At 49.6% G+C, this 13,600-nt stretch overlaps 1 protein-coding gene across 1 annotated transcript; it reads left to right on the top strand.

Moving 5' to 3' along the window:
• Positions 1-74: 74 nt before the first annotated feature.
• On the top strand, positions 75-12,746 carry ASF1B (anti-silencing function 1B histone chaperone). Its single transcript, XM_019964001.2, has 4 exons — positions 75-588; positions 7,448-7,563; positions 10,139-10,315; positions 11,518-12,746. The coding sequence occupies exons 1-4, from the start codon at positions 480-482 to the stop codon at positions 11,722-11,724; spliced, it is 609 nt and encodes a 202-aa protein (XP_019819560.1). The 5' UTR covers positions 75-479; the 3' UTR covers positions 11,725-12,746.
• The last annotated feature ends 854 nt before the right edge of the window (positions 12,747-13,600 follow it).

A 13,600-nucleotide genomic window follows, 5' to 3' on the forward strand; every position in this document is an offset into this window, starting at 1 on the left:
CAGCTGGAAGTCTCTCCCGGAAAGGCGGGGCTAATCGCGGACCTCGCTGGTGCGGGGACCCTCGGGATTGGCCAAGAAGAGCCCGGCGCTCTGACCCCGCCCACCCCTTCCTGGACAACTGAGTCGGAGGCTCTGGGGATTGGTTCCCTGCGGACACCAAAGAAGCCTAGAGACGGTCCCGCCTCCCTTGCTCATCCCCTAAGATGGAGCTCCAGGGATTGGTCCCGGGTGTCTCGGCGCGCGCCGACCGGCGCTCCAGGATTGGCTGAGGAAGCGCTTGCGCAGTCGTGGAGCGTTGACGGTGATTGGCCGTAGGGTGAGAGCCGGCTATTTGAAGGAGGCGCGCGGACTAGATACGCACTTCAGATCGCGGTCAGAGGAGGCGGGAGCGGATTTGGGCAGAGCTTCTCCGCTGACCCGACAGGACCCAGCCGCGGGCTCGGCCCCAGCTCTGGCCTCAGCCGCGACCCGACGAGGCGATGGCTAAAGTGTCAGTATTGAACGTGGCGGTGCTGGAGAATCCGAGCCCTTTCCACAGCCCTTTCCGGTTCGAGATCAGCTTTGAGTGCAATGAGGCCCTTGCAGACGGTGAGATTGGGCCCTTGTGGAGACCCCACTCCCCTGAGCTAACCTCGACCTCCCTTTGCAGACAACCCCGAGGCCAACCCTGCCAAAAACACTCCCTCTCCCCCTCCCCCAACCGCGATCTCCCTTGAACCAAAGCCCGCCCGCCAGCCCCAACCCCCCCCCCCCCTTGGAGACTACCCCCATCCCACCCCACCCCCATGGTTATTCCTCTTTTTCCCTAATGGAGACCACTTCATCCCCATCTTTCTCCTGGGCCGTTCCTCCTGAGCACCTGTTTTCTGTGTAGAGACCTCAGCCTCAGTTCTTTAACTTGCAGAGACCCTCAGCCTCCCCATCTTCCTTAAGAAACCCCCCATCTTCTATTTCTGTATGGGCAGACTACCATTCCAGCCACCCAGCCTCCCCCACCAATCCCCTCTCCGCTACCAATCCCCTCTCCCCTGTGGTGAGACACTTCTACCTCACTCTTTTCCTGTGAGAGCTTAAGAGATCTAAGATCTCTTAGAGCTAGAGATCTAAGCTCTAGCCCCCTCCCATGTCCCATATAACAACCGCAGCCTCCTCCCCCATTGTCCCTGTGAAGATCTTACCCCTCTGGCAAGACCTCACACATCTTTATCTCCCCATTTGTCTCCCCATAATATCCCCTACCTGCTGATACTTAACCCCACCCCACCCCCCTTCTGCTTGTTTTCTATCTCAAAGCACATACCCTAGAACCTGGCTTCCCTCCTTAGTCTGGCCCCAACCCTCTACTTCCTCAAGAGAGGCATGACCTGGCTTCCTGCTCCAGTGTTTGAGGATGATCTGGTCTCCCCAGCTCCTCTTCCTTCCTCCTCCCTGACTGTGGGCTTCAATGAACACACTCAGATCTGAGGAGTGGCATGGCCAGGCACACGTTAGCTGGTTCCTACCGTTGGCCTGCTGGATTCCTGCTGACCCACTGCAGCAAAGCTCGCAACACTTTTGATGGCCTGACCTCGACTTGTGCGGTGTGGGTTGGGTGTGCCAGGACGAGCCATGGTGATGTTTGGCTTCAGTCTGGGAGGTCACAGCCTTTTGTGCATCTTTTCCAATGTGCTTTCACAGATGTGCTTATTCATCCCTGTGACAAAAGGCGGACATGGCTCTCATCTCACAGATGAGAAGGCAGGAGACAGAGAGTAAAAGACCTTTCAAGTTAAAGGTCTATAAAAACCAGAAAAGCTAAGGTCGTTCAGCGAGTCTTGGCACCACTTTCAGGAGCAAGTACTTCCATTAGACCTCTTCTCCACTTGGTGGTTAAAAGAGAAGAGGCAGCCTCTAAGGAGGTAGAGATCTGGAAGGCCAGGGTGTGCTAAACTAGCACTTTTCAGTGGTCGGTGGGTCGTTTGCCTGCAAATGGGCTTCTCCAACTAGCATGGGGTTGAAGAGTTTTGATGTCTGTGTGCTTGGGTGGGGCCATTGGATCACTCCCTGCTTTCTCTCCTTTTTAAATCAAGGAGTCATTCTACTTATAACTAACTATAGAATATGCCCAGTTAAATCCTTTCTGGAACAAGGCAGGGTGTAAATAAATAAATAAAGTGTAGAATGACCTTGTGGAATAAGACTTAATTTTAAAGCCAGGAGATGTAAGGAGCTAATAGTTCAAGGGATTCATAGTTCCCAGATGGCAGGAGATCGGGTTTCAATCAGCCTGTTTGAGCTCCTGGCATTTAAAAATGGTTGCATGGTCATTATCTAGTACTTTCATTCCTGCAAAGCTACTGCCCTGTTACTTCACTAATCTGTTCATAGAATCAGGAGAACCTAAAGTCAACCTGCTGGTCATTGTTTTTTATTTGTGTTCTATTTTATTTAAGATTTATTTATTTTTGGCTGAGCTGGATCTTCGGTGCTTTGCTCAGGCTTTCTCTAGTTGGGGTGAGCAGTGACTACTCTTCGTTGTGGTGCATTGGACTTCTTGCTGCGGTGGCTTCTCTGGTTGAGGGGCACAGGCGCTAGGTGAGCAGGCTTCAGTAGTTGTAGCACTCGGGAGTAGTTGCTCCACAGCATGTAAGATCTTCCCGGACCTGGGATCAAACCCATGTCCCCTGCTTTGGCAGGTGGATTCTTAACCACTGGACCACCAGGGAAATCCCTAAAGACAGTTCTTTTTTTCCCCAAGGTCATTATTTTTTTAATGGAAACAAAATGATTTCTCCAAGGTCACACAGCTGGTGTGTAGAATTATTAACACTAGGTCTTGTCTCTGAGTTCTGAGTCAGGGTTCTTTATCTTTGCTATAAACTGGAAAAGAGTGCACCCACTATTTTAGAAGTGGGACATAAACAGGACAGAAGAGGGCAACAGGGTCCTATTATTAATTATACCTGGACAATAAAGCTTTTGCTCAGAAGAATTCTAGTTGGAAAGCCAACTCTGGACTGGAAGTCTAGACTCTCTGGTTGTACCTCTAGGGCTGTGCTTCACTCTGACCTGTCAACTTGCTTTCTGCCTCTTCCCACAGAGCAGAGAGGATTTGTCTCCTGCCTCCCAAACAAACGGACTAGGCCTGGCTTTAGAAGTCTCTTAGATTCTGGAGAAAGTCTCAGTCAGCCTTATTACCTGGCAACTGAAGATCTGAACACCCAGCCCCCAGTCTAAGCCATTTCTCAAGGGCTCTGAACCTCTTTTACTCTCTCTCTCTCCTCAGCAGCATGTGGAAACAGATGCATCCAAGGCCTGGGTCTATATTCAATACATTGGGTGTGTTTTCCCCCAGTTTAGTGGAGAGATTCATGAGATACTGCCTGAACAAGCCTTAGAGCCAGATTTTCTGACCCACACCTAACACGCTCTGGTCAGGCCAAGGTTCAGCTGTATTATGAACAAAGGGAAAGTGATAAACAGAAAAAGGCCTACTAGATAAGTTGTTGGGGTTGGGGTTGTTTGGGGTTTTTTTGATTGGGGGTTTGTGTGTGTGTGTGTGTTTGTGTTTGGCTACAATGGGTCTTCATTGCTGCACTTGGGCTTTCTCAGGAGCTGCTCTTCATTGTGGTGCTTGGGTGTCTCATTGCGGGAGGCTTCTCTTGTTGTGGAGCCTGGGCCCTGGGATGAGCAGACTTCAGTAGCTGTGGCACATGGGCTCGGTAGTTGCGACGCATGGAGTTAGTTACTCTGAGACCTGTTGGGATCATCCTGGACCGGGGATGGAACCTGTGTCTCCTGCATTGCAGGTGGATTCTTATCTACTGTGCCACCAGGGTAGTCCTGTTGTGATTTTTTGGGGGCAGGAAACAGATTCTCCAGCAAGTTCAACTACCGTAATTTTTTATGTTTTTCATCATATCGTTGGTCTGGATTTTGATTTCATACATAGTGGAGGAGCATTTTGTGCAGTGGTTAGATGATGAAGTCACGGCATAAAGACAAAACAATGGAATCCATTTACTCTTGGAATTACTTAGGCTAGGCATATGTTACACGTGTGCGACCTTAGCTCATATTCAGTAGGAATGAATTTGTGCTGTTTGTGACTGACGTCCCCACATCTCATTCAAAAAAGTGAAGTCACTTCAGGATGCCTCTGCTTAAGAGTCAATTCCAATTTGTAGGTCCTTGTTTCAATCATCTTCTGTCTTCCATAGATGATTTTATAAACTCTTTAACTCTTATTATTTTTTAATATTTATTTATTTATTTGACTGCCCTGGGTCTTAGTCACAGCATGCGGAATCTCTTCAGTTGTGACATGCAAACTCTTATTAGCAGCATGTGGGATCTAGTTCCCCAAGCAGGGATTGAACCTGGGCCTAGCTGCATTGGGAGCTCGGAGTCTTAGCCACTGGACCACCAGGGAAGTCCCTCAGCTCCTTAATTCCTGAGTGAGTATTGTCGTCCTTGGTTAATTCTCTGGTTTCTTTCTGACCTGACTACTGGGAGCCACTTCAACCCATTCACCTGACCACCTGCGTTTCTCTCTTCCAGTCTGCACCCACACAGGCTTGTTTAGGTTTTGCCGACAGGTGTTTTTGGGTTTTGGCCATTCCATGCCAAATTTGGGATCTCAGTTCCCTGACAAACAGGCCACAGCAGTGGAAGACGGGAATCCTAACCACCAGGCAACCAGGGAACTCCATTGCCAACAACGTTGAAAGCTGAGTGGTGTGGTATACATCAGGTCCTATTCTATTAAAATCTCTCTTTTGTATCCACCTTCAGCACATTAGTTAGGTTTCCCAGGTGGCTCAGTGGTAAAGAATCTGCCTGCCAATGCAGGAGACTCGGGTTTGATCCTTGGTTGGGAAGATCTCCCGGAAGAGGAAATGACAACCCACTCCAATATTCTTGCCTGGAGAATTCCATGGACAGAGGAGCCTGGAGGGCTACAGTCCATGGGGTCACAAGAGTCGGACACAGCTTAGCCACTGAGCACATATGCAACACGTATGTGACTCCACTGATGATGGGGAAGGCAGCCAGAAGGAAAGATACCAAATGATAGAACTGTGTCAGAAAGGTGAGAACAAGGCTAGCTTGTTTTCTGTTCATCCAAAAACATGTTATTTCCGGTTGTGTCACTACTTGTAGCAAAAATAAATCAGTAAGCTTAACTCCTTCCTGCAAATAAGAGAATGGGGTTTGACTGAAGCCCAGTTCAGTCCAATGGCCACCCACATCCTGTAGGCCTGCTAGGGTCCCTGAGTAGAAGGCCGGGTGTCAGCTGTGACGGGACAGGAAACCAGTGTATCAAGGAAGGGCGTGGAGCTCAGGTTTCAGACCTCCATAGTCATGGCCCAGCATTGCTGTGCTTCCGAAGTTGGGTGCTCTGGGACTTCCCTGGTGGTCCAGTGGCTAAGATGCCAAGCTTCCAATGCGGGGGGCTCAGGGTTCAATCCTTGGTTGGGGAACTAAGATCCCATGTGCTGTGTGGCAAAGCCAAAAATAAAATAAAAGTTAAAAAAAGAAACTGCCACAGGTTTTAATTAGATTTAGGACATGCTAAGATTAATAAGGAACAGGGGTCTAAGGATTATGAGAGGCCATTCCCCCCGGTCCTCACAAACACTTCAGGGAATATTGAAATAACAGTCAGGGGGAGACTTCTCAGGCCCTTCTAGACATGTGCTCAATCGCTCAGTCATGTCCGACTCTTTGCAGCCCCACAGACTGTAGCCCTCCAGGCTTCTCTGCCCATGGAATTTTCAGGCAAGAATCCTGGAGTGGGGTGTCATTTCCTTCTCCAGGGGATATTCCTGACCCAGGTCTCTTGGGTCTCCTGCACTGGCAGACAGATTCTTTACCAGTAGCACCACTTATGGACATGGGGGTGACCTTATCCATTCTCAGCCCTACCCTCATTCACTGCCCTCTGCCTCAGAGTAAATGGTCAATTCAAATGACAGGTGTTTCTAATTCACCTCTGTGCATTTTAAAAGCAGAAACAGTAATGTTTCAGTCAGGAACTGTCTCAGGAAGACATATGTTCCTTTGGCAACATGTACTCCAATTCATTTCCTAGGATGAGCCCTCTTAGAGGCATGTGATGTCCATACTGCCTGAAGGGCCAGGTGATTTTAGAAGGACTTCCCTGGTGGTCCAGTGGCTAAGACTCCGAGCTCCCAATGCAGGGGGCCCAGGTTCGATCCCTGGTGAGGGAACTAGATCCCACATGCCACAACAAAGAGTTCACAGGCCACAACTAAGACCCGGTACAGCCAAATAAATATTTTCTTAAAAAGGCACCAAAGTTGGGTGCTCTTGTGGGACACTAGACCAAGGAGCAGGGCAATGTATAAGACAGTGTGCTTCCTGTGAAAATCACAGCTTGGGAAACTTCTGCCCCGGCTCCTGCAGCCCGTAGGTTGTGTAATTTCAAAGAACCTAAAATAAGTTTCAGGTCTCTGGCCAGATTTCCCTGTACTAGCGTGACCTTGCCCCTGATATACTTGGCCCTCCTGCCAGAGCCCTCAGTCACTGGGAATTTCCTGTGTTTGATAGGCGGGGTCTCACGGAGCACTTTTCCTTTTATCTGGCCAGAAGAGAGCCAGGAATGGGGGTCTCCCAACTGGAGGGGATGCCAGAGAGTTGGGGTTCAGGATGGCCTTAGGGTGCCACGTTTGTGGACTGAGTCGCTGTCACCCGAAGGTCCGAGAGCAGGTGTGACTTGGTGTTGGATCTGGAGGACCCGGGGACTGGCCAGCTCCCCCAGCGACCTCATCTCCCCCTCCTGCCGGCTGGCTCTCCGACCAGATTGCAACCCGCCGTCCTGCCCCAGTTGTCGAGGGATCTACTCAGTTCAGTGGCACCAGTCCCTGTGTGTGAAAGAGGATGCTGCCTCCTGTCCCAGCTCCCTGCTCTTCCCTCCTCAGCAAGTCTCTGAGCCTCCGTCACGTGGCCATTAATTCAGCCTCTGCCATACGGTTCACCCTCAGGCTCTGAGGGGCCTGAGTTGCCCTGGAGGTGCATAGTCAAGGTCACCTGGCCAAGTTAGGCCCACAGGAGAACTTTCCCCACTGGAAATAGAGCTTCGTGCCTGCCCTGGTGACCAGCAACACAGTGCCTGGCCCTGGGTGCCCAGTGGATGTCGGGTGTTCTTTATTAAAATTAAAAAAAAAATTTTAATAGATTTTATTATTCACAGCAACCCTCCCAGGTTTTCCCCATTTTACAGATGCAGAAATTGAGGCATGGCGAGGTTAAAGAATTTCTCAAGGTCACAGGACAGAAGCGGGGATTCAGACCTTGGCAGGTTACCTGCAGTAGATGTCAGATGTCCTTGAGAATTAAAATCTACCAATGTATTAAGGACTGATGCAAAACTACCACGAGAAGGCCCTTTCCCAGCTTTCTTGCTGTTAAATTATTTCTGTTCCTAACACCCGTATCCTTGCAGACCTGGAGTGGAAGATCATTTACGTTGGCTCAGCTGAGAGCGAGGAGTTTGATCAAATCCTAGACTCAGTACTGGTTGGCCCTGTCCCAGCAGGAAGACACATGTTCGTCTTCCAGGTAAGAAAGACTCGGCCTTGGTCCTTGACACCTAGAAACATCCTCTCTGACCCAAAAGCACACAGATGGTTCATTGGTCAGAGTTCAGGTTCAGATCCTGGCTCCACTCTCAAGCACTGTCTGACCTCTCAAAGGTAGTTCAGACATCTCCCATCTCTATTACATCATAGCTGTTACCATGAGCCACCAATTTACAGCTGATTCTTGTTATGGGAGTTCTGTAAAGTTGCTGTGGACACTGAATTAATGAATCCCAAACCATTGCCCCTAGAGCAGCTGTCGCCAACCTTTTTGGCACCAGGCACTGATTTCCGGGAAGACGATTTTTCCACGGACCCAGAGGGGTGGGGGGATGGTTTCAGGATGATTCAAGCACGTTACATTTATTGCGCCCTTTATTTCTATTATCAGCTCCACCTCAGATACCATCAGGCATCAGATCCGGGAGGGTGGGAATCCCTGCCCTAGAGGAAATACAGTGTTAAGTTTCTGCAAGTCAACATTTTTGTCAACCGGTCAATGCATAATCTTGTTTTATGTGTTTTTCTGTTTGAAGACACCTTATTTTCGATTTATTCACAGTGCCCACAGGACTATAACTCATGCCTGAGCAGAGCTTACCTAACATATGTGTTTTCTCTACAAGATACATCCCTTCTTGCTTTTAGGAACACGGCAGCCCTCACTCAGCACCACGTTTAGGGCCCTTTTAAACAGCAAAATTACCAACAAAAACGCAGAAACTGTGGTCTAGAGATGGCAAAAAAAAGACACGTTTAGTCTGAGATTGCCTCGTTCTGCCTCAAGTAGGAACATGCACACTGAGCTACTCAGATCCCACCTGTGCTCTGTCTGTCCATGTCCTTCAATGACTGTGAAAGCCCCCAGATGTTGATTTGGGGGTTGCAAATAAATTTGAGCAAATAGTCGAATTTTCAAATATATGCAGTGTGTGAATAATGAGGATCCAGTGTAGCTTGTAAGTGGCTCCACTCCAGCATCACGGGCTTCCCTGGTGGCTCAGGGGTAAAGAACCCACCTGCAGTGCAGGAGACGCAGGTTTGATCCCTGGGAAAGATCTCTGGTGGGAAAGATCCCCTGAAGCAGGAAACAGCAGCCCACTCAGTAATCCTGCCTGGGAAATCCCATGGACAGAGCAGCCTGGCAGGCTACAGTCCGTGGGGTCACAAAAGAGTCAGATACAACTTAGAAACTAAACAACAATCCAGCATCACAGGGGTTGTCAGAAATGGAGATTTCCTGTGATTCTTAGACAATGCTGCTGCTAAGTCACTTCAGTCGTGTCCAACTCTGTGCGACCCCATAGACGGCAGCCCAACAGGCTCCCCTGTCCCTGGGATTCTCCAGGCAAGAACACTGGAGTGGGTTGCCATTTCCTTCTCCAATGCATGAAAGTGAAAAGTGAAAGTGAAGTCGCTCAGTCGTGTCCGACTCTTCGAGACCCCATGGACGGCAGCCTACCAGGCTCCTCCGCCCATGGGATTTTCCAGGCAAGAGTACTGGAGTGGGGTGCCATTGCTTTCTCCATTCTTAGACACAGTAAAGTTTAAAAGCCAGGGCTCAAATCCATTCATTTACCTAATCCTGGCCATTCCTGCCCCAATCTCAGCAACCTCATCCCATCACCAAACTCCTTGCCTACCTCTACCCCATCCACTGGCCAGTCCCATCTACTCTACCCCACAACAGGGGCATGCAACCCATACAGTCACACAGGGCCCCACACTTGCTATAATGTTCTGCCATCACTGGCTGAAACGTAACTAATTTTTGAACCCGAGGCCCCACGGTTTGATGTTGTGTTAGTCTCCTTTTGCACCAGTTGTATAGCGGTCCTGTCCTTAGCAACACCCCCCGAAATCTGTCCACTTCTGTCCTTCTCTAAGGCCTGTTCTAAGCCACTGCCCTCTCTCCAGGATGACTTCTGTAGCCCCCTGCCTGGTCTCCCGACTCCCACTTAGCTCTTTTCCTATTGCAGCTGCACTGACCTCCGGAGTTGAATTTTCAGATGGAATGAGCAATGCCACACCTATCTCCTGCTAAACATCCTCAACCTTTCCCAAGCCTTTAACTCACTGATACCTCCTTGCTCACCTCTTCAGCCTCATTTGATCCCGCTCTCCACCTTGCTTCTCAGGTGGCTCAGTGGTAAAGAATCCCTCTACCAATGCAGGAGACTCGAGTTTGATCCTTGGGTTGGGAAGATCCCCTGGAGAAGGAAACAGCATTCCACTCCAGCATTCTTGCCTGGGAAATCCCATGGACAGAGGAGCCAGGGGGGCGCAGAAGAGTCGGACACAACTAAGTACCTAAACAACAACCACCCTCTTGCTTATTACGTTCCTCCTCGGTGCCATGTACGTCTCCTTGGTGGCATCTGCCCCATTCGGCACTTTGCGGGCATGGGTATGATGGATTCTGTCTTCCTCCCTCAACTGAAAACTCCTCAGAACAGGGACCACCCTTTTGAATCTGTAAATACACATTGCTTGAGAATCATATTACTGGGTAAGATGAGACTGTCAGTATTCAAGCCCAGCATGTGTTTCCCCAGGCGGATGCCCCCAACCCATCCCTCATCCCGGAGACCGATGCCGTGGGAGTGACCGTGGTCCTCATCACCTGCACCTACCATGGACAGGAGTTCATCCGAGTCGGCTACTATGTCAACAATGAGTACCTCAGCCCCGAGCTGCGCGAGAACCCGCCCCTGAAACCAGACTTCTCTCAGGTGGGGCTCTTCTCCACACTTCTGCTTCAGACAGGCTGGCTCCTTTGCCCCTGGGGGTAGCTGAGTCCCTGGAATTAGGAGCCAAAGTTATTTATTAAGGTTTTCAAGTGGTGCTCAGCTCTCACAGCACCGGGCTGGAACAAGAGAGAGAAAGGTCTTTGTTTCTCAGAACTTTGCCTCACAGAATCAAGATTAGATAGGCCCCAGGACTTCCCTGATGGTCCAACCGGTGGTTAAGACTCTGTACTTCCAATGCAGGGGCCATGGGTTTGATCCCTAGTTGGGGAGCTAAGATCCTGCAAGCCACGCAGTATGGCCAAAATAAAAACAATAATATATTCTTTCTCAAGCCGTTATCAAATGTAGTAGAAAAGCTTTTGTGTGTATATACACACACAAAAGCTTTTTTTGTATATAATATATGCTGCTACTGCTGCTAAGTCACTTCAGTCATGTCCAACTCTGTGCGACCCCATAGACGGCAGCCCAACAGGCTCCCCTGTCCCTGGGATTCTCCAGGCAAGAACACTGGAGTGGGTTGCCATTTCCTTCCCCAATGCGTGAAAGTCAGGTCACTTGGTCGTGTCTGACTCTTCGCGATCCTACAGACTGCAGCCTACCAGCTCCTCCGCCCATGGGATTTTCCAGGCAAGAGTACTGGAGTGGGGTGCCATTGCCTTCTCTGTATAATATATGTAATGTGTATATTTTAGAAAACTTATGAATTTTTGCCTAACTAAAAAATTTATGACATTTTGATTCCACTTGTTTGACTTAGTATGAATAGGATACTAGATTTCCAATTTAGTGGAAAAATAGATATGCTACAAACAACAAAGGTTTACTGAATATATAGCACAGGGAACTATAATCAATATCTTACAATAACCTATAATGGAAAATAATCTGAAAACTAATATGTGTGTAACAATCACCTTGCTGTGCACCTGAAACATTGTAAGTCAACTATACTTCAATAAAATATATATATTAATAAAAAAATAATAATGATAAAATTAGATAGGCCCCAGCCCTAAGTCATGGCACACAGGCCTTCCCTGGAATTGTACACATGTTGATGGTAATGGAATAAGCAAAGTCGGCTCTTCCTGGGCTTCGGGAGGGGGTTTGAGAGTGCACTGTTCTGTGGGAGGAACACGAGGGCATGCTAACGAGGGTTGGTGTTGCTTTTTCTGCCCCAGCTCCAGCGGAACATCTTGGCCTCAAACCCCCGGGTGACCCGCTTCCACATCAACTGGGACAACAACATGGACAGGCTGGAGGCCATAGAGAACCAGGACTCCTCCCTGGGCTGCGGTCTCCCCCTCAGCTGCACCCCCATCAAGGGCTTGGGTCTCCCCAGCTGCATCCCGGGCCTCCTCCCTGAGAACTCCATGGACTGCATTTAACTGTGGGACTCCAGGCCCTACTTGGGCCCAGCTGGGACCACGGCCAGTCTCTCCTGACACATCTGGAAGGGGCGGCCAGGTCTCCTGGAGAATGTCGGGAAGGCCACATGGAGGACTTTGGGGCCATCAGCTATATCCAGGCCAGTCAAACTCAGCCCCCAGGAAGGAAGGGGCTTCTGGTCTTTCCTAGCCCTGGCCCAGAGGGTCATCTCCCCTCTACTGCCCAGGCCTGAAAGAACCTGGTACTTCAGTTCTTAATTCTTTCTGTCTTGTGTCCTTTCTCTCTTCTACACATACTATATACTCCACCTGCGGGCCATTGTGCCACTGTCGTCCAAGGAGTGCCACTGACCCACAACTTTTCCCACAGACCTCCCTGGCCTGCCTTGAGGCTTTCTTGGTCAGTGCCTGGCAAGGCTCCAACCCTGTTGGGCCAAAGGTTCTGCCATTCATTTCCCTTCGCAACCATCTAAGCAGAGCCACCCAGCTGCCTGGAGTCCCAGGCCAGGAGTCTTGGTAGAAGATAGACTCGGACACAGTTTCTGTCCTTTTGCAAGGATGATTTTTTTAAGACTTTTCAATTCAACAGCCCTCTGGAAAACTCTGTTCCCAAAAAGGTGACCAGCAGGATGCTGAGGTAAGATGGTTGACTCTCCTTTGGGTCACAGCCACCTTCCTCTTGCCTTCCAACTGAATCTGGCTTTCCCTGGAGGCTGCCCCTTGGAGACAATGGCATGTTGGAGGGGTCTGCTGTTCTCAGTCTGTCTCAATACTGGTGTCAGGACCCCTCTGCTTCTGGCTACCTTGATCTGCACTCTGCCAAGACCTCATGTTCTCAGGCCACAGTGCAGACCAGGGAAGCAGTAGAGACCCTGAAAACCTTCCTTCCCCTGCCATACTCCTCACCTTCACCCCTGTTCCCTTGCTGCTACGTGGATGCTGTTGTGATTGCAGTTTGTGTATTAAAGGGTTTTTATATTAAATATTTGGTTGGTCTGAAAATAAAAAGCACTTCATCTAGACTCTTTCTGCTTTTGTCTCCACTAGGCTGAGGCAGTTTTGTCTCTTTCTTCTCATGATGGGGGCAGTGGGTGGGGGGGGGCCCTCTTGCCTCAACAGTAGGTTGACTGACCCTTTCTCCCTTACTCACTTCTTTTTATTGTCTTGTCATAGTTGTATTCCAGACTGAGGTCCAGGAAGATTCTTTTGTCAAAACGTAGGCAACCCAGCTGTTCTGTAGATAGAGCATACTAAGTTGCTTCAGTCGTGTCTGACTCTGTGCAACCCCATAGACAGCAGCCAACCAGGCTCCCCCATCCCTGGGATTCTCCAGGCAAGAACACTGGAGTGGGTTGCCATTTCCTTCTCCAATGCATGAAAGTGAAAAGTGAAAGTGAAGTTGCTCAGTCGTGTCCGACTCTTCACGACCCCATGGACTGCAGCCTACCAGGCTCCTCTGCCCATGGGATTTTCCAGGCAAGAGTACTGGAGTGGGGTGCCATTGCCTTCTCTGAGATAGAGCATAACCAGTGATTTTTCAGACTTGTCATGACCTTGACCCACCAGAAGAAATTATCGTTGCTCTCTGAGGACCCACATATCAATACTTGTATTAAATTTTACTTAAACTTTGTAACTCCATATCCCCAGGTGAAGTGGTGAGCCATTTCCCCATAATTCACAGGAAAACCCAGACTTCTCTCCCTGAAACTATGGTGAACTTAGGAACATGGGTCTAGATGGCTGCTGGGTGGAGTGTACAGGTCATACCAGTCCAGGCTCAGAGCAGCCAGTTGGCTTGTAGACCTGAGACCAGTCAGCCTCCCCACACTGAGGGGGTGGCTAGCTCATCCAGTCCCCTGCCCCTGGCATCACC

Source organism: Bos indicus, chromosome 7, assembly GCF_029378745.1.
Source record: "Bos indicus isolate NIAB-ARS_2022 breed Sahiwal x Tharparkar chromosome 7, NIAB-ARS_B.indTharparkar_mat_pri_1.0, whole genome shotgun sequence".
Lineage (NCBI taxonomy): Eukaryota > Metazoa > Chordata > Mammalia > Artiodactyla > Bovidae > Bos > Bos indicus.